Source organism: Giraffa tippelskirchi, chromosome 9 (genome assembly GCF_054371585.1).
Source record: "Giraffa tippelskirchi isolate mGirTip1 chromosome 9, T2T-mGirTip1v1.2.pri, whole genome shotgun sequence".
NCBI classification, from domain to species: domain Eukaryota; kingdom Metazoa; phylum Chordata; class Mammalia; order Artiodactyla; family Giraffidae; genus Giraffa; species Giraffa tippelskirchi.
In genome coordinates, this window is record NC_137283.1 from 73,474,316 (window position 1) to 73,496,394 (window position 22,079).

The 22,079-nt window shown below is 39.5% G+C and overlaps 1 protein-coding gene across 13 annotated transcripts in view; it reads right to left on the reverse strand.

Moving 5' to 3' along the window:
- The window catches only part of SMAP1 (small ArfGAP 1), a 178,137-nt gene that overhangs the window by 107,782 nt on the left and 48,276 nt on the right, over window positions 1-22,079 (reverse strand). For 9 of the 13 annotated variants that reach the window (XR_014065195.1, XR_014065194.1, XR_014065193.1 and 6 more), the window contains exon 2: window positions 10,250-10,383. Coding sequence is in view for 8 of the 13 variants with exons in the window: in XM_081529366.1 (XP_081385492.1) it covers window positions 10,250-10,383 (134 nt within the window). In the remaining 5 variants the exon portion in view is untranslated. Of the gene's footprint in view, window positions 1-480; window positions 602-10,249; window positions 10,384-22,079 lie in introns of all 13 variants that reach the window. The other 4 variants (XR_014065196.1, XM_081529369.1, XM_081529370.1 and 1 more) reach the window with 1 other exon arrangement.

Below are 22,079 nucleotides of genomic sequence, written 5' to 3' on the forward strand. Positions count from 1 at the left end.
CACTGGGGCGCTCCACCCCCACTAAGAGAACAGGGCATCACAGACGTTTAGAGTAAAATTAACACGTTTTAAAAACCCCACCCAAGAATATCTTGCACTCAAAGCACATTCAGAACATAAATACAGCATTTATTTACCACATGTTTTCCTAGGATCAATACTTTCACGACTGTTGCTTAAGATGGTATCAGTGAAATTTCAAATTATTTGTTTTTGCTTAGGATTTCAACGTGTTTGGTTCTGTGTGGGAGAGGGAACATTACTTGCTCTATTATTTTCTATTCATATTTAGAACAGAAAGACTAAAAATTTCAAATTTCCCTAGCTGAACATATATATACATACACACACATATATATATATATACACACACACATACATACATATATATATATATACTTTTTTTTTTTTAACCTCATAATGAAAAAAAGAAAGTGAATCCTTGTCGTTCCTGGTAATTGTTCAATGTCAGTGACTCACCTCTACTACCACTTGCAATTTTCCAGAATAGTTTTCTATCTTCCTCTCAAAAGCCACCAGGATTTCCTGCATAGAAGCAAGCTTTTCAGGACTGGTTTCAAGATCTTTTAGGTTTCAGCTGCTGGAAAAGAAGGGCCACCAGTTTTGGTCTCAGGAACTCTATTTAATACAGAGTCCATTCCTTCAGTTTTCATGAAATTGTATTTATGGGGAGCTGATCTCTTTCTGTTTTTTTTGTTTTTAAGAATGAAGTAAGTAAACCACACATATTTAAAACTTAAAATTGTTAAATGGTGATGTGGAATCAGAGGTACCAGTTTTCTTATTTTTCACAATTTCTAGATATTCTAAGATCACGATTCATATGTTGCAGCACTGGCTAGCTACTAACAAATTCACAGAATGAATTCCTTTTCTTTTAAGCAATAAAATTAAACACTGTTGTGACAAAACTGGAAAGGTTTCATATGACAGTCTTTTATCATCTCAGCTTACTCTGCAATTCACACCATCTGAAGTCCAGGAATAAACCACTATTTCTGTCCTAGGTGTTTAGGCTGAGCAGGAGGCAGCTGGACTCTTGCCTTTTCTATCAGAAGACTCAGGGATTCTAACTTCATGTCTGTGCAGGTTTATCCTGAATCAACCTTGTCACCACTCCTTTAGCTCAATATTCAGTCACCCACTGCCCAGGCCACTGCAGGAACAGGCCCATTGGATTTACATTCTTAGAAGAACATGATATTAGACACTGCTCTTCAACTTAGACCTCATTACAAGCTCCCGAGGCTGTCCCTCCAAAGCCACCCCTCACAGGACCAAGGCCAAACCAGCCCCAGCCTGCAACTTTCACCTCTGCCCCTATAACTGCACCAGTCTCTTCTACTTTACTTTCTCAAACACAACACACTTTTTCTATCGTCCTGCCCAGAAGTCCCTCTGCACATTGTTGTATGCTTTTAGACACTGATAAACAAAGGTCAATGTCAAAAACAGTAATCAGACATTTAAAAGATATGTTTAGAACTTACGGTATCACTGGATACTGGTAATACTTTCTTAAAATGGAAAAAAGGAGCCACTCCTAAGGAACATGCTGAAGATGCTCACCACGGAGCCAACAAGCCTGACCCAGAGCCCAGGCCTACAGAGCGCCAGGCCAGAGCCCCCACCACACCGCTGTTCTCAGTCACGTCACAGTCACACCAAGCAGGAACTCTAAACTGCTGTGTGTGATGAAACAAACAAAATAATCGTATTCCCAGATGATCCACTCCACAGAATTCATTCACTACCACCCAAAAAATTTCTGCTCTACGTAAAGCACCCACTCTGGGATATATGTCCTTATCTTCCAGTAGCTTGTGATTCCTTTGGCTATACTCTCAGCCCACCTAGACCAGCCAGCACAGAATTAACAGGACTAAGGAGTGACTGCCACTAAGTAACATCTCACCATTTTGTTCACTGCTTTGATCCAAGAACTACAGCCAGTCACTAGGAAAAGGAAATTCTATTACTGATATTGTTGAAAGTTTAACCTCAAAAACAATTAAGAAAATCAACAGAAAATTCACAATCTTGCACATTCAAATTCAAAAAAAGGATTTTTTAATTGCCTCCAATGGATTGTTTAAAATGCAAACCCTACACTGAATTTCAAAGATTACATGTTGTTAGAGACAGTGTCATATTTATTTCCCTCTGCACCTGCAGGTAAAAGATAAACCCAGCAATGTGCTGCCACCTCGCTCTGCTTCTGAGGACACAGACACATATCATGACCCTGGCAAGGAGTCAGTATAAGTTGAATCTCAGTCAACTTAAAAAGTTCAGTATGTACGTGAGGCCACAATTTGAGAAATTTCATCAGCTTGATGGAACTATAATGAGCACTCCTCCCATAAAACAAGAAAAAAGTTGCTTGACCTGGGGTCTCCTGAATAAGTATGTACCAAGAATTGTGTACTGAAAGCTTATATGTGTCTGATTCCATAAGGCACGATGGAAATTTATCTAAGGGTCAAAACCATGAGGGGCTTCCCTGGTGGCTCAGCTGGTAAAGAATCCACCTGCAATGCAGGAGACCCTGGTTCGATTCCTGGGTCAGAAAGAACTCCCGGAGAAGGGACAGGATACCTACTCCAGTATTCTTGGGATTCCCTACAGCTCAGACAGTAAAGAATCTGCCTGCAATGCAGGAGACCTGGGTTCGATCCCTGGTTGGGAAGATCCCCTAGAAGAGGGCACAGCAACCCACTCCAGTATTCTTGCCTGGAGAATCCTCATGGACAGAGGAGCCTGGCAGGCTACTATCTACGGGGTCACAAAGAGTCAGACATGACTGAGCAACTAAGCACAGCAAAACACAAAACCTTGAGAGGTTAAACAACGTTCTAACACACACAGGTGAAATGTCATGGAATGCTTCAAATTAACTGTTTTAATGGCAATTTTACTCTAGTAAATACTGCTTGTCATGGGAATGCTGTAGCAGCAGTGATGGTTTTTGAAGCTCCAAGAAGCTCCTCACCAAAAAACAAAAAACACAGAAAGAAGTACTAGATTAAAGAAACCAAAACCCATGCACAATATTTACAATGAAAGGTAGCGATGGAAGAACCCCACAAATCCCAAGATGCCATTAGGTAGGGGTGAGGCATAATGACCACCAGATGTGCCCGCAACACCTAATGATGTATTGAATGGATCTGAGAACAGAAGACTAAGACAGTGGAGACATACAAACTGGAAATTACCGTGAACCAAGAGGAAGATGGCACATGAAGCTGGAAGGGATTTCACCCACCCCAACAGCAAGGAAGTGCAAGAAGCTGGGAATGGGGAGAGATCCCACAAGAACCACCAAACCTCCCTGTCAGGATAGAGCCCCACACTGAGCAGAAGCTCCTGGGAAATGATTCCAAATGGAGCAGCTCAAAAATAACGGAGATAAAGGAAGAGAAGATTCAGATAAAAGTGGGAGAAAACAAGTGGCTTTATGTTTTAAACACGTGAAAACAACTGAAGAGACAGGTCTGTGTGGTTAGAAAAGCTTTGAATATCAATTCCTTTTAAAGGTAATGAGAAACCAATGTCATATTAAAAATGATCAACAGAAAATAATCAAGGTCAAATCTCATACAAAGTTGTCAGAAGAGGAGAATAAGATGTGGAACAATGCCTCTAACAGTGAAGTCACACAAGAACAAATACGCCCAGAAAACAGATCAAAACCACAGACTTCCAATCAGAACAAACTAAAAGCCATAAATACAAGATACCAAAGAATATATGAATGAGTCCAAAGACATGTGATGGTAAGAAAGAACAACTAAATCAGAAATTAGAAACACACAGAATTAAAATGAAAACTCAGGAAAGAATTAGAAATTTTTAAAAAATTCAAAAATGGATATGAAATTAAATAGATGGTCAGAACAAACAAACACAGCAAATAATGGTAGAACTCTGGACAGGCAAAAGAAGAAAAAAAAAAACTTAATGGAAATAAAAAGTAATGAAAAGTATCTAACAGAAAGTGACTAATATTAGTGTCAGGCAATGAAGACCCAAATCCAGGTAAGAAGGGTCACTGAAAAAGGAAACTCAAACAAGGAAACAGGATACTAAAAAATTCATTTTTAAAAAGTCACTGACATAAAAAAAAATTTTAAATGTCACTGAAATAAAATATTTGAAACTATGTGTTAAAAGAACATATAACATGCAGGCATTTCCTGTCTAAAAGAAACCTCCTATGTTTCAAGACAGAGACAAGTCAAACATAAAAGTACTAAAGATCATGCAACCATCTAGCAAAAGAGAGCTGCAGTGGCTCCAGGCAGAAAAACACATCTAACCACCACTGTAAAACAGAAAATGAGCCAGTTACAGGGTTTTACATTTTCTGATCGCTTTAAAAAAAAAAAAAAAAAACAACACAGGTAAAATTAGTGTTAATAATGTTTTATTTAATGCATCTTTCTCTCCTGCAGAGCTCCCAGGAAAACATAGTAACCGATCTCACCTGCATCTAAAGACTTAAAATGGTGTCACAATGTCATTTTTTTTTTTTTTGCAACAAACTGACAATTTAATTACTCACTAATAGCTAAGACCAGGCCCAGAGAAAGAATCAATCTGATATATTCTTGGATCCTGTGCCAGTGAAACCAACCTGTACAACCTCACGATTCAAGTCAAACTTAAGGTTCAGCTGCCCCCAGTCCTCTGGTTCCGGGTTCCCATTTCATTAAAGACTGCAGAGGGAGCTCGGAGCAGACTGGTTTCATCAACTGCAAGTCATCTTATTTCACAAAATCAATATACTTTCAAGGAGTAAAGTTTATTATAACTTCATCCAAAACATACTATGTCAGAAAGTCAAAGAAGAGAAAACTTCTTCAGTGTACTTAGCCACTATCTCCTCCCTCCTCTTAAATCTTGTACACACCTATTTTACCACTGAAGATGCACACAGCATGACCACAACATAGGACGTGCCTGTCATTTTAGTTGCTTTTCCAGCTACACAGAAGTAGTTAAAGTAACTATCAAGTCCCTTTTGCCTATTCTCTCTGATTTGGGCCAGATTAGGAATTCAAGCTGAGCTGACAGAACACAGTCAAGCTTACTGATGAAGATCAACAGAAATCCATGATTTTAGCTTCCTTAGGAAAAATCCTTTTCTAAGAAAAACCAAACATTTAAATGAAGACAAGCAGGTCACTGTTATGACATAAATTAAACTGAAGGCTGCACCAAGTTACCTTACAGTAGGTTTCTTTGGGAATGACAAGGTTATTAGAGAAATCTCTATGCATTTAGCTAGCAATTTTCTCCTCATGAAAGAGAATAAGAAGAGCAAAAACGTTTAACCAAAACATTGTTAGAACCTGTCTTTTTGACTTAACCCAAGAATTTTGTCACATTCTTTTGAATTATTGGAGATTTCAGCAAAGTCTTATCCTTTAGGGTGGAATTTGACTCTTGGAAAAAGTTGAATCACATCTGTAATTGCAGTGTGTCATTTTTATTCTAATGCATATAATGAAAATAATTTTTGAACTGCTGTGGCAACCAAAGAAGATTTGAGCATACCACCCAAGAATCTCAAAAATGGAAGAGACTTCAGTCACTGAAACTGCTCCTCACCTGCCATCCAAGGCTTGAGCCCCACCTACATCTGCAGGTGTGCGTTCAGCCTCTGCTCACACCATCCCAGTGACGGTGAACTCACTATTCTCCAAAGGCAATTTATTTCAGTTTGGAACAGTCTGAAACACTGAAAAGTACTGCCTTCCAGTTTCAGCATACACTACCTTGGAACCTCCATCACACTAGCTTAAGTCAGACTTTCTGTGGTAGCTACATTTTTGGAACTTTGCAAGTATAAAGGAACACAGGGAGAAAAGGACAAAAAATGGAAAGCAACAGAAGCAATGAAAAAATTAAGAACTGATGGAAAACAAAGGCATAGGAAAGAAAGCCAGTGGAGACAACCAGATGATCGTTTAAATTTCAGGTGTATCAAGCTACAGGTAAAAAGACACCTACCAATCTTGACATTTATAAGTGTACACATTAACTCCTATGACTGTGGCCAAAGCTTCCCATATCCAAACACCGAAACAGTTTCATAAATCCTTTTTTCCTGTTTCTGTATAAAACACCTAGGCTTCACTGATACTGTTAAAGAACAACAAAGAGTTAATGATATTCTGCTCTCTATTCTACTCAAATGTATCATGTTATCAGCAAAAAAAACTCCATGCCTGGTCATATCTATTCCTTTCTCTTAAAGTCTATCATAGTATTAGCAGTTGGCTTTCCTTGTTTTATGAAGAGCATTTTTCACAAAGCAACAAGATTTTTCATTATTTCGTAAGAGTTCTTGAAATAGAAATATGAATAGATAATGTACAGCCAAGTTGAAATTCCAGTGCCATGGAATCAACCTATTGGGCTAACTCCAGCCTCACTGAACATACTTGGGAAAATTACCAATTATTTCATGCTAAGGATATCCAACAAAAGTCCGTCTAGTCAAGGCTATGGTTTTTCCAGTGGTCATGTATGGATGTGAGAGTTGCACAGCGAAGAAAGCTGAGCGCCTAAGAATTGATGCTTTTGAACTGTGGTGTTGGAGAAGACTCTTGAGAGTCCCTTGGACTGCAAGGAGATCCAATCAATCCATCCTAAAGGAGATCAGTCCTGGGTGTTCACTGGAAGGACTGATGTTGAAGCTAAAACTCCAATACTCTGGCCACCTCATGCAAAGAGTTGACTCATTGGAAAAGACCCTAATGCTGGGAAGGATTGGGGGCAGGAAGAGAAGGGGACAACAGAGGATGAGATGGTTGGATGGCATCACTGACTCGATGGACATGGGTTTGGGTAAACTCAGGGAGTTGGTGATGGACAGGGAGGCCTGGCATGCTGCAATTCATGGGGTCGCAAAGAGTCGGACACGACTGAGCGACTGAACTGAACTGAACTACACACCCAGCCAAGTAACTGTTCTTCTGTAACCCTCACTTCTTTTTTTTAATTTACTTTTTTAATGAAAGTACAGTTGATTTACAATGTTATTTTCTGATGCACAGCAAAGTGAGTGATTCAGTTACACACACACACATATATATTCTTTTTCATATTCTTTTCCATTGTGGTTTCTTACGGATATTGAATATAGTGTTACACTGGGACCTTGATGTTTACTGTATTCTTAATTTTAATTCCTTCAATACAGACAATGAAAATGAATAATTAAAAATTTTTACATAACGAGGGGAAAAAGTAATCAAGACTTGGCATTAATGAACCAGTACAAAACTAAAAATAAAAGCTATAATATTTATAAAAGTATTAACAAATTTGAGAAGTACCCAACAATAAACCCAAGATCAAAGACATTTAATCTATGAACCACAATTCTAAACAATTTTTGATTATAATTTAAGATGAATATCTCTACTTCCATACTAATAAATTAAAAATAAGTTTTGGTAGATAAATTATTTTCTTTTAAAAGTAAGCATACAGCAATTCTAACATAGCTATAATGACAGCTGCCCTAAAAATTGACTCCCACATACACTATATATATGATGTATATATAATATTATATCCTTGAACTCTACCATTTTAGGTAAATGACTTGAGAATCCACAGATTTCAATGTGTGAAGGGGTCCTGGACCAGTTCCCCAAGGACACAGGTGAACGACTATAGAGACCTTTCCCAGGGTACATAAAACTCACTTTTATCTGTATTTGCTCTGTAATTATACCTCATTTTTAATATACTTCATTTTTTTTAAGTAAAAAAAAAAAAACAACGCCAAAGTTGGATTAAGATCCCATAGGCCATAGGGCAGTGGCCAAAGGAAAAAAAAGAGAGACTGGAAAGATCCTCAAAGCAGCAATATTGAGGATTTTGCACAGCGAACAAAACAGATTAACCCTACTAGTAACTGACAAGCCAGCATGATGGAGTGTTCAAGATGTACCACTCTGAAAACAGCACGATGCTGTAAATCAACTATACTTCAATAAAAAGTGAGCCCGCTAGTGTTACAAACGCTTTACCCATATGAACTTGCCCTCACAGCCCCGCCAGAGGGCCCTGGGACCGCTGCCCCTCACAGACACGGGCCCCGAGGCACCTGAGGCAAGGCGCCTGTCAGGACTGCCCAGGGCTACCCAGGAGTCTGACCCCACAGACAGCTTTCTCAGTCACCTTGTGCAATGGCCTCTCTAGAAACAGCCGCCTTAGAACAAAGCTTGTGCGCCTTGGTATGGAGCCTCGGGGTCTTTGCCAACCACTTTCTCTTTTTCAGTACACAGCAGTCCAGAACCGAATTTTAAGAACAACTCTGGCTTTGCCTGCAAGCACTGACAAGGCCCACACAAGAATCCCGGAGAGCTCACCTCCCCACCCTTCCATGGGGAAGGCTTCCATGGGAGGCCTTCCATGTGACTAGGCTTCCCCACCCTTCTTTTCTTTAAAGTGAGCCTCACTGTCTTCTCAACTTGACTTTGCAGGCATGCACCCTAACCTCACCCTCCTCAACTGCAGGCGGCGCCCCGAGGCTTATGAAGACACACAGCACATCCCCTATGAGAAGTACTCGTCAAAAGTCTGGCATGCAAAAATAGTAATTCTTATTTGAAGAAACTGACATACAAATAGTGTTCAAATATAACTTCAGAGGCTACACTACTTAATAATTGCTTTCAAGATCCTTCCATATTTAATAAACAGTATCTTGCTTTATAAACTATCCCGCAAAAAACCAATAACTATAGTGCTCTGATTGGGAAATTATGCTCTAAGCTACTAGAAATGTTTTTATCTCCACCTCAAATAACCTGCTACTCAGTTCCTTTCAACAGCCTAGTTGAGAAAAATAATATTTTTGGAGAATTTAATTGTCTAGGGATTTCATGTTTTCTCCTTGGTTTAAAATGAACCATTAAAAAGGCAACACATTTGGTCTTGAGTGTTCTGTACCTTCACAACCATTACAAACTCAAGTGACATTTTCAAGCTACACTTCATGTTTTCTTGAAGACAACTTAAGAAACAATCTCATGAAAATCTGTCACCATAGTTACTACAGAGATGTTACTAGAACACTACCTTATAATGAAATGTTCAAAAAGCTCTGCTTCCTTGATATAAGTAAATTTTCTCAAGGATCTCAAAAAGACACAGTTTCATATTTCCTTTTATATTCTAGCCAACAAAAAGTTAAAAAACTAACCTAAGATTAAACTAATTAATTACGCTTGACTTTATGGCCTGAAGATCTCTATTCTATTTTTTTTCCTTAGAGTATTTTTGAGGTTTTTCAATATTTAAATTTTTGCTACATCTAGTATTTACTTTGGCACAAATGTCTTCAGTATAGAAGCTGTACTTTCTTTAACCAAGTCTATGTACCTTTATTTGATGATCACTCTCTCCCAGCATTCTATTCTATTCTTCCTACCCTTACTTCACATATCCATGCCAATTTGTGTGTTATTTTTGTTTTATGATTGTGAGGTATATGTGTGTATCGTTGAGGTTCAACTACATACACTTGTATATTTAGGCTTCATGCTGACTATAAGCAATTTGAAAAGGGCATAAGAAAAAGTCATGTAATTTCACTGTGAACTATAAATAAAACCAGTAGAAATGATCATTTTTACATTAGCAATTAACCTTAAGAATTAGAAAGTATGATTTTGAAAATTTAATACTGTCACACTGGAAAAATGGCAAGCCCTTAAAAGTATAAATTTATCTCTAAAAAGCTAAACCGCTCGAAACAAACCCAGTCACGAGAATACTGGCTAAATGGGCTGTCTTCCAACTCCTATGACTTGTCTGAGAATGGAGAACACCCACTCCTGCACAGAAGGAAGCCCTTCCTCCCCGTTAGCGCTGCAGACAGAGGTGTTTTGCTCTTCGTCTTTCCTCAGGCGCCCTCTACTGACAGCAAAGCAAAACAGACTACGGAATTATAAATTTCATCAGCACAGGAAAAGAATTTATTTTTTAAATACGTCAACATTTTAGATAAAACTACTGATTTTACTACAGAACCAAGAAAAAATAAACATCTGTGAACTGACAGTTCAAGTTAACGCTCAAATTTTGTATGTGGCATACACCATATTTCAATATACTACTTTACGATGTTAATCCTTGGATGCAAGAAGGATTAAAGATCTTAAATCCATTTTAAATAATTTCTCTGTAGGGAAATGTTTACCTGGATCTGTTCTGGTGTCCATTGGTCTAGGTTGACTGACTTGACCCTGGATATATGAACCCCAAGATTCCTATGGATGCCAGCACATCTGATGCAAATAAACACACCAATATTCCAGGAAGCCCATCGAGGACCTGATTACAGAGAAGAAACAAAGAAAAGCTAGCATTAAAAACTAAAAAAATATCATAACAGCATATAAGAGGCATTCTGGTTCTTTATGCAATCATAATGAAGGATTATAGAATTCACGGGCTCAAATTTTCAAATGGCACAGCAGCAGCTTGCTAAGAAGACTTGTCTTGGTTGTGCTGAAAGGCTATAAATCAACCTTCAAGAACTTTAATGAGTTTACTAATTTTGTGTTCCTAGGTACTTCCCCCAAAATCTAAGAATTTAAAACTACTCTGTGTGAACAGTTTTTTCACTAGCATATTTGATTCAGGAGTAGTAAAAGCCCACAGTAAAGGTAAGTCCTTTATTAAATGTGTAGGGTATTGTTTAAAAGACTACCAACAAGTAAAAATCAAACAGGTTTTTTAAAATGAAACAGAAATTAGTAAAAAACATACAATTAGGTTACCTAAATAGAAAAATGGACAAAAAAGATACAAATGGGTAATTCACAGAAAAAGAAATGTATGGCCAATAAACACATAAAAATATGTACACTCTCACTGGTAACTGGGGGAAAATGCCCTTTAAAACTATAATAACTTCTACTTTGCAATCAACACCTTGAGGAGGGGAACATTTTTATCAATTAATACCATTAATAATTATAGGACAAAAAAGGGTCTACCTCAAGAAGCCTTTAATCAACATGAATAAATCCCAGATATAACTCTGAGATTAAAAAAAGTTAAAGATGAACTAGGTGTGTTACAAAATGTTAGTCTTTGGGTCAAAAAACTCTGATTCAAACACCACAGAGAAACTCACCTAAATATGTAAGATACAAGCCTTAGCTGTACTATTCTTCGTACCTTTGACTGTACTATTTCTTGGTAATTTTAAATGTTCTTATGATTATCTTCACATACTGCTTGTACAATTAAAGTAAAATGGAAAATAAAAGTACCATCTGGAAATTATATCGAATATTCAGAAGCTCATATATAAGATTTCTCTAAATGACTTGATTATAAAAAATACAGTAAGAGATATTAATAAAAATCAAGCTTTTTAAAAAATTTAGGTTTTTTTCTGTTTAAGTACATACTTTTTATCTAAAGATGAGAATCTACAAAATAACACTAAGGCTAAAAATTTCAATGTAGTTAACACTAAACACATAACCCAAAAATTCCTTAGGAGAAAGGTTATGTGTATACAATTTATGTCAAAATGTCTTGCTTTTAAATTTGAGAAGTGACACCTATAAACAGATAAACATCTGGGACATGCTCTATTTAAGTCTCTATTTGACTACCAACAGTGTCAAAATGAGTTAGCAGTCAAAAGACCACTACTGCCCTTGTACTGAGCCACTTCTGAGCTGCGTCAATTACACTGGAGCTGGTAACAGAGCTCTAAGGTTCTCGTCTGTTCCAAGGAGCTAGAATGGCCGCCCCCAATGCTTCAGTGAGATACGTACGGAAAATAGTTTTAAAGTTTTAAAGCACTCCTTACTGCAAGTTACTGCCATGTTAAGAAACTCTGATGATCAAAATATAACACTTTTTTTCCTCTATAGAGAAGTTCCTATACTGGTCTGTAAAACAACTGCATCTTAACTTTCCTCAAAAGTAACTCCTATAAAGGCAGTGTGGTCCAGAGCATGATGAGAAAACAGAAATTTCCAATACACTCCAAGAAGGGCTTCATTTTTGTGAAAACAGAATGATTTCCCTGGGAATAATCTGCCAGAACTTCAGCCAAATACAAATGGAAACCTTTCTCTACAGCACGATTTTCCTAATATGGATGCTATGACTGAATGAACTTGCATAATTCAATGCAACTCTCCATGCAGGTAGGAAACTGCAGTATCCAATACAGTGGTGCATTTTTACAACAGCAAAAGATAAAAAAGGGGTTGAATGCATAAAAGCCTTGTGCAAGAATAATGCTAGCAGTAATATATAAAAAAAAGGCTGTATTACTATTGAGCACAAGCTAGATATAATTAAATGTTAGATGATGTTTAAATTTTATTAATTTAAGGCTATAAAAACCATTTTATTGATTCCTACAAGGAAGAAAAAAGAACTTGGTTATCATTTATGGGGAACTTTAGCCCCAGTGATTTTTTACATGTTGAAATAATAATGTAATTTTGTCAGTGTATCTTTCTTTAGAACATAAACTATCATAACTGAACAATATAATCAAGAACCCCTAAAAATACTTTAAAAGTCTAACCAAAATTACAAATGGAACATGCACTCTATAAAATTAGCCCTGTAAATTTACCTAAAATTGCCTTGATAAAACAGTAGTTGCTTAAAATGGCAGTCATTCAATTATCAATATGAAATCCTTCTTTTTATTCACCAAACAGTCTTCCCTGGTGGCTTAGTGGTGAAGAATCCACTTGCCAATGCAGGAGCTGCAGGTTCAATTCCTGGGTTGAGAAGATACCCCTAGAGAATGAAATGGCAACCCACTCCAGTATTTCTGCCTAGAAATCCTCATGGACAGAGGAGCCTGGAGGGCTACAGTCCATTGGTCACCAAGAGTCGGATACAACTTAGCAACTGAACAACAACAAATTCAATGAGTACTTACCAATTCTGTGCCAACTAAATGCTTTAGAAGACCACTGACACGCCGATAAAAGGCTAAGTTCTCACACTCAGGAGACCACACCAATCTAAACAGATACAACCATTTTTTTAAAAAACTGGTGAAATCTAGTCCAGTTCTAGATGAATAAACCCTTCCACCAACAATCTACTCATACACACACAAAACACACAAACACGTGCTTACACATATGTTTATCAATTTATGCTTATTTTAAACAATATGACACGTCTATGTACACACAGACATTCACACATACACAACACACCCTTTAGCAACACTTTAAACAGCAGGTCACAACTCGTTAATTTAATCTCAACCAGAATTTATTTTCAGAAGGAAAATGGTATAAATACATCAGACGAAAAGTAAATATAATTTTGTTAAAACTTTTAAAATATCGGTAATATACATATATATGTACAGACACACATATACACAAAAATCAGGTCACATTATAAAATGCTGTTTCTCTGGATCGGAGTCAAGCAAGGCTGAAAAACACTACAAAGAAACTCATACATACATACTCAAGAAGCTGTGTAATCAGAATATTTCTAGTAGCATGATTTCTAAAAAGATTGACAACTTAAATGTTCACCAGTACAGTTATCTCCATACCACAGAAAATTATACAACAATGAAAATGAACAGACTGCACATGTCAACCTGGTTAAATGGGACATTTGTAATCAATTTTAGCACAGGTGATATATATAAAGGCTTCCCTGGTGGCTCAGATGGTAAAGAATCTGCTGGCAACGCGGGAAACCCAGGTTCTATCCCTGGGTCGGGAAGATCCCCTGGAGAAGGGGCTATGCGCTCCAACGTTCTTAAGGGGCAAGGAGACAAGGCTATGGGAAGGCAGGCACGTCTCACAGAGGGGGCAAGCTTGAAACGAAGCATAAAGGCTGACCAGGAGCCACTGACAGAGTATGCCAAGACACATCTTAGCAAAGGCTGCATAAGGCGAGGGTGGTCAGGGAGCCCAGTAGAGCAGAAGCGCCAGAGAACTGGGGGCTTCTCAGGAGCTGACAGAGGAGCCATATAATAAAAGCCTCACACGGCAACTGAGGGGCGACCCTGGCCCCCACGGAGAAGACCTCAGTCCCTTTCCAGGTGCACCTGGCCTTTCCTGCTTTTGCACGTTGTCCCCTCTGCCCCTCATGCTTCCTGCAGGCCGTGAGGTGCCAGGCTCGCGCCGTCACATGCCATCTGCTCTGGGCGACTGTGGTGACCCCTCCAGCCACAGCTGCCTCCCCCCACTCCTCTCCATCACTCAGAACAGGACAGCCTCCTCTGAAGTCTACATAAAGATCTAAGGTTAACAAAAAATCAAATACAGGTGAACACAAAGAGATGAACAGCTGGAGGGTTTAATTATTTTAGCAGCTAAGTTTCAAAATAAGAAAAGTCAAAGAACTGCACCGTCAGTTTCGGATCAGTGTCTCTGAAAGGCTAACGTGCTTGCAGGTGCTGGGGGGACACGACGAAATCTAGTGGCCCCGGACAGAGCCCCAGAGAGACTCTGCAACCCTGACAAACACTCCGAGACACCAGTGCTGCCACTCACAGAGCACGGGACAACAGCAAGAGCCCAGACTCCTTTTTGTATAAAATGTCTCATAGGTGAAACAGTCCTTTTCCTTGCTGAGAGCATCTATCTCCATTTGCTCATATGTGTTCTGTCCTTTCCCTCTTCCCATTTTACGTTTTTTCTTGTTTCTTTCCATGTTGTGATTTTGTTACCGAACTGAAGTAGCTATAGGTATTTTTACTGCTTTCTTTTCCTTTAACCTTTATGCTATTAATTGTTTGACAACCTAGTGTGATAGAGTCACAATTTTATATTTGCCACCTTACCCAAAGTTTTGTGTACATTTGCATTTCCATTTCAGGTAGCAGAGTTCCCTCCAACCAATGAGGCAGGTCTGCTGGCCATAAACGCCCTCAGCTTTTCCCTGTCTGTGAAAGCCTTTATTCCTCCTTCATATTTGAAGGGTAACTTTCCTGGGGAGAGTAGTCCTGACTGACGGTTTTTCTCTTTCAGTGTTCTGAGAATGTCATTCCACTCTCCTGGGCTACAGAGTTTCTGTTTGGACAAACTCCAGGACATAGTGAAGGACAGGGAAGCCTGGTGTCCTGCAGTCCATGGGATCGCAAAGAGTCGGACACAACTAAGCAACGCTGAACAACATGTGAGGGTTCCTTTGCAGGCGATCATCCTTTTTTCCTTGGCTGCTTTAGAAGTCTTTCTTTTAGACATACAGATGGTTAACAAACACATGAAAAGATGCTCAACATCGCTCATCATTAGAGATATACTAATCAAAACTACAATGAGATATCACTTCACGCCAGTCAGAACGGCCATCATCAAAAAGTCTACAAACAATAAATGCTGGAGAGGGTGTGGAGAGAAAGTAACCCTCTTGCATTGCTGGTGGGAATGTAAATCGATACAGCCACTGTGGAAGACAGTATAGAGATTCCTTTAAAAACTAGGAATAAAACCACCAGAGGACCCAGCAATCCCACTCCTAGGCATGTACCCTGAGGAAATCAAAATTGACAAAGACACATGTACCCCAGTGTTCACTGCAGCACTATTTACAACAGCTAGAACATGGAAGCCACCTGGACGTCCATCAACAGATGAATGGATAAAGAAGCTGTGGTATGTATTTACAATGGAATATTACTCATCCATAAAAAGAAACTCATCTGAGTCAGTTCTAGTGAGATGGAATAACCTAGAGCCTATTATACAGAGTGAAGTAAGTTAGAAAGAGAAAGACAAATATCATATACTAATGCATATATATATGGAATCTAAAAAGATGGTACTGATGAATTTATTGCAGGGCAGCAATGGAGAAACAGACATAGAGAACAGACTTATGGACATGCCAAGGGGAGGGAGGAAGGAGAGGGTGGGATGTATGGAGAGTGTAACATGGAAACTTACATTACCATATGTAAAATAGATAGCCAATGGGAATTTGCTGTGTGATTCAGGGAACTCAAACAGGGGTTCTGTAACAATCCAGAGGAGTGGGATGGGGAGGGAGACGAGAGAGGGGTTCAGGAGGGAGGGGTCATGTGTATACCAATGGCTGATTAATGTTGATATGTGGCAGAAAACAACAAAATTCTATAAAGCAATTATCCTCAAAATACAAAAATTAAATTAAAAAAATCTACCCATGGAAATGGGTTTTAAGGTAAACAAAGCTAAACTTTGACTAACCTGTGCACATGCTGGGCTTTCCCTCATACCCTTCAATGTATATGTACTAAACTAAATGAATTACATGCTTTAAAATGTTTAGAAAATTTTGAATATTAAAAAGTCTTTCTTTGCATTCATATTGATAGTTCTGCTATAAGGCATCTTTGAAAGGGTCTTTTTGCGTTGAAACCAATAGGGCTTTAGCTTCACACACTTTAAAACCCAGTTGGGACGTTCTCAGCTGTAAGTTCTGTCACCTCTGCTCCCTTCTCCTCCTGGGGTACGCGTTGCCCTAGTTCAGCAGGACAGCTCTCACGAACCCTTCATTTTCAGCTGTTGTCTCTCTCCTCTTCTGCCTGTGTCATTCCATGTTTCGTCCTCGAGCTCGCCGATTCTCGCTTCCACCTGTTCTGCTCCATCTCCAGGGCGTTCTGGTGTTCTTCATCTCCTTCACGGAGCTCTTCAGCTCCAGAATTGCGTTTGCTTCTTTTGCAGCATTTCCTTCTCTGTGGTAAAGTATTCCTTCTGCACATTCATTTCATTCCTGAGCTCACTGAACTGCCTTGCTGACTTTTCTCAGAGCTCTTTTGAGTTTCTCCATGACAGCTATTCTGAATTCTCTTATCAGTTTGAATGCAATATCCCAAGACTTTAAGTGTGGTTTTGGGAGACCTGTCATTTTCTTTTTGTGATGCCATGTTACCGTGACTTTCCATGGCACCTGATGAGTTGTTCCTTTGCCAGCGCATCTGTAGTAGTGAACACCTCTTTCTTCTTTAAGCAAAGTTTTTTCCAACTCGATTCTAGTGATTCAGCAGGATGGTAATTAGAGGCATTTCTCTGGATCTCAAGAAAGGTGGTGCTAGGGTCTTTGGTTCTTCTTCCGCGTGCTGCCTGATCATTCCGAAGGCTCTGCACCTCCCACCCTGCCCCGCCCCATCAGAGGTGCTGCCTGTGTCCCCCGTGAGGGTGCTCACGTCCCAGGGCTGCCGGCACCCTGCCACCCTTGGCCTGCTTTCACTGTGCTGCCATCTGGGACACTGGGATGGTGGTATCTTAACCTCGTCCGGGCTCTCTCCGCAGGGGAGGATGGGCAGGGGACAGTCAGTGGCGTCGGCCTGTCTGGCCTGCATGGGCTGCTGGAGGCTCGGGCACCACCATGAGAGGAGGGGCGAGCTGCGGACCCCCTCCACAGCCGCCGCCCCCGCAACTACGGCCCTTCCTGCAGCTCCTGGGCTCTCTGGGGCCGCAGGCTCAGCCGCTGTGGCTGAGAGCCCAGGATCACAGCACCGCCTCAGCTGCTCCGTGGTTCAGCATTCTCCGTATGTTCTAGGAGAACCAACTTCAGACGGACAGATGCGTGGAAGCCCCCACGTCCAGGGGTGCTGGTTGGAGAACCTGTGTTGAGTTACAGGTATTTTACTGGTTACAGACGGAGGGGGAGAAACAAAGAGGGCATCTCATGCTGCCAAAATGCTACCCTCACCCTCCAACTCCAGACTATTCTTAACAAAGGCTTCAACTCAAGCATTCAGCATACTTCCTGATCTGCTGTAATTATTGAATGTGTGACTTAAACTGTGAAAATTTATTTTAACAAACTAAGAATCAAATCTGCTGATGAAAAAAAGTCAAAGTTTATTTAGAATTCAAATATTGGATAACATTAAATTATCCATATCACCACCTCACTAAACACAGCACAAATATACACTAGCACCAACTCAACTAATACTCATCAGCTCATAATCTCAACCACACAAAAGCAAAGCTCCAATAACAGAACTGAAGGGACTAAGTAGCCTCGCTGATGTCAGCACCTTGACTCATATCATCACCAGTGAATCTTTAGAGACCACCCACAGTCCAAACACACCATGCTCAAAGACTGACAATGTGACAACAGTAAAAATAGAAATGAACAAACGTGAGAATTATCAGGAAGAACTTACAAGACCTATTGACACAGTAACAGGGAGAAGGCAGAGACTCAGACGCCTACAAGTTCTGCCGTAAATCTGGGATTTAAAGCACAGATGTCCTTACAGAGTCAGAAAGCTTCGCAGGAAGTCTGTTGAGTGCTTTAAATAACAGTGACACATCAAGATGAAAATGTCCAGCAAGAGATAAGGAATATAAGAGTAAAGTTCAATCTGGAGATATTTATGATTGCCTTCAAGATGCTGCAGCCCCAAGAACAAAAATAGCAATAAAAGAAAGCAGCATACTAAGTCTCACAGAGAAAATGAAAGGTAGTGCAGATGACCAAAAAGCTCAGGAAGAAATATTCAACATTGCTATTATTAGAGAAACAAACTAAAACCACAATAAGGTATCACCTCACACCATCAAAAAGTCTACAAACAATAAATGTTGCAGAGGGTGTAGATAAAAGGGAACCCTCCTACACTGCTGGTGGGAATGTAAAATTGGTACAACCATTATAAAGAGCAGTATGGAGGTTCTTTAAGAAACCAAGAATAGATAAAAATAGAACTACCATATGACCCAGCAATCCCACTCCTGGGCATATCCAAAGAAAACAATAATTCAAAAAGATATCCCAATGTTCATTGCAGCACTATTTACAACAGCTGGGAGAAGGAAGCAACCTAAATATCCATCAACAGAGGAATGGATAAAAAAAATGTGTTATATATATACAATGGAATATTACTTAGCCATAAAAAGAATGAAATAATGCCATTTGTAGCAACACGGATGGACCTATAGAAGTCAGAGAAAGACAAATACATGATGTCACTTTTGCAGAATGTAAAAAAATGATACAAACGAGCTTATTCACAAAACAAAGTCTAGTCACAGATATAGAAAACAAACTTATTGTTATGGGGTGGTGGGGGCAGAAGGATAGGGAGGAATTAATTGGTAGACTGGGACTGACATATACACACTACTATACATAAAATAGAGAAGCAAGGACCTACTATATAGCATAGGTAGGAAACACTGCTCAGCACTCTGTAATGATCTACACAGGAAAAGAATCTAAAAAGTGGATAGATGTATTGGTTAGATGGCATCAGCAAATCATGAGCAAACTCCAGGATATAGTGAAGGACAGGGAACTCTGGTGTGCTACAATCCATGGGGTTGACAAGATACAACTCAGTGACTGTAACTGACTCATTTTACTCTACCTGAAACTAATACAACACTGCAAGTTAAATATATTCCAATAAAAATTTTAAAAAAAGAAAAGCAGTGAAAAACCAGAGAAGGAATGTGTTAAAAAAAAAAAAAAAAAAAAGATAGTCAACGTGTGAAAACTTTTCGAGAAGCTGAGAAGAACAGGGCTAGGGCAGATGTGCTGACTGAGAAGGCACAGGTAACCCCCTGGTTGGTAGGCAGGGAAAGAGAGAAAGAACTCATTCCTTCTGAATTCCATTACCAGGCTGCGGGAGGGACAGCGTTTACCATTCTATTACACTGTTAAACCCTTTCTCCTTTCAATCCCCAACTCCATATCTTTAACATATCTGTAATCTTGATCCAACTTTATTTTGCACTACTCCAACTTAAATGGCAACCCACTCCAGTATTTTTGCCTAGAGAATCCCATGAGCAGAGGAGCCTGGCGGGCTACAGTCCATGGGGTCGCAAAAAGTCGGACACGACTGAGCGACTAATACTCCAACTTACTCACACATTCAGGGAGCCAACTGGTTAGTTAGAAATCAGAAGAGACTCACTGCTTTCCCTTGAATACAACTCAGTCATCCAGTCTTGAAACTTTCCTGCACACCACTTCTCTTGCCTAGAATGTTGTGCTTGTGACCACACAAGTCCTACCTCATCTTCAAGGCCTAACCAGGGTCCCATATTCTCCATGAAGCCTTTCCTTACGACTCCAGACCTCCATTCTCCTTCTTATAAATGTCTATAGCCCACGACAGCTTGCCTCAGTCAAGACACCACAACGGATACCTGCTGTTTCTCCATCTATAACCAGGCACAGTCCTCACCAGGAGGGCAGCGTGTGGCCTGCACTGCCTGGAGTAAGGCAGCAGTCTAGATAAGCGGGCAGGCAACACAGTTAAAAACCTGTGAAGTCTGAAGACTTGGCCAAACATAAGTCCTTTAATACCTGAAGCAATCCATGATTTATTTAAAAGTAGAAACAGACGCAAAATCTGTGAGGCAGAAACTGTTATTTTTAATATCCTTTTGCCATCCTTCCTTCAAAAAAAAAGAAAAAAGTTCCTAAGTTTTAGCTACAAACAAGGCTACACAGATAGACAATATATTTCTCAGTCTCCTCTATAGCAAGTGTGGCCAACGAAATGTGAACTGAAATGATGTGTTTTGCCATTAACCATGGGAAAACTGGCCCAAACTGGGCCTGTGTTTCTCTGGCCTCATCCCCTTTCCCATGAGCTGAGAAAATGGTGAGAAGGGAAGCTGCTGCCTTGGATGCAGATACGAAAACCTCATGGTAAAGAAGACAAAACCATCAATACTAGTTCATCTCCATACTAATGTGAGGAAACAAACTTCTATCCTGTTGAAGTCTGAGTACCTGAGGGTCTTTCAGTTACAGACTTTTCATACTGTTCACAACAGAGGATGAGACGATTGGATGGCATCACCAATTCAATGGACATGAGTTTGAGTAAACTCCGGGAGATGGTGATGGACAGGGAGGCCTGGCGTGCTGCAGTCCATGGGGTCACAAAGAGTCAGACACGACTGAGTGACTGAACTGACTGACTGACAGTTACAGCAGCTAAGCCTGTAATCTATCTAATTCAATGTGCATATTATATGTGCACGTTGGCATCAAAAATCAAAACACACCAAAGATTTATACTTATTTCAGAGCCAAAACTGTAAAAGAGGTGTTTAACAATAAAGTACATTTTGATTGAACCTTACTTTTCTAGATTCAATTTAAATCACCAAATATGTACTGTCTACTTTTACCAAGGTATTAAATGAAGGATACAAAACACAGATTCTTCCATCAAAGAGCTTGTAGTTTAGTAAGTCATTCAACAGTTATGATGTATGTGCAAATGATGTAGAAACATAAAGAGGAAAAGATGAACAAAGGCCAGGTATATTAGCACAGGCTCTGCAGAGGCAGCGGCATTTGAGGCGGTCACTGAAACAGAAGTCCAGTTACAGCAGGTATGGTCTGGACAAGGTATAAAGACAAGGTCCATTCTAGGTAATATGCCAGTGCCCCATCCACCCTGAAGAGTTCCAGCTGTGCTGAAAGGCTGCAGCCAACAGATGCAACAGCGCCCCACCTGATTACTGCTAAGTTTCTTTATTTAAATATGGATTTAATTCTCTTCAGTTGTGATACATATGCACCTGACATTTGTATGACAAAAGTGACTACTAGCCTTCAAACAGATATTAACTACAGTTTTAAGAAAAGGAACTCTGGAGAAAGCGGGAAAAATGACGTTTGTTGAATGCTAAATCATTAGGGATCCAAATAATGTAAAAACATACATATATTTCAAAAACAGGAATTTTACTGAAAATCCTTTATACTTGCCTTGCAGATCTCACAGTATTTGAGAAATAAAATGAAACCGTATGCTCTTCTGAAAAGAAACTTAAGTTTCTGATTACCATGATAGATTAGCAAACAGAAAAATTTCTTTGAATCTTTTTATAAATAAAAAATAACATACAATGAGAAACAGAGAATATAACTCTATGAACGTAATTTCTTTCAAGACTTAATCCTTCCATAAAGCCTCTCCCAATTCCCCCAACACTTTTTTAATAATGTTTATCAACAGTGATTCACAGTTAATTGCTTCAGCTATCTCTTCTGTGACACAGCGATCTCCCTGAGCATAGGGACTTCAT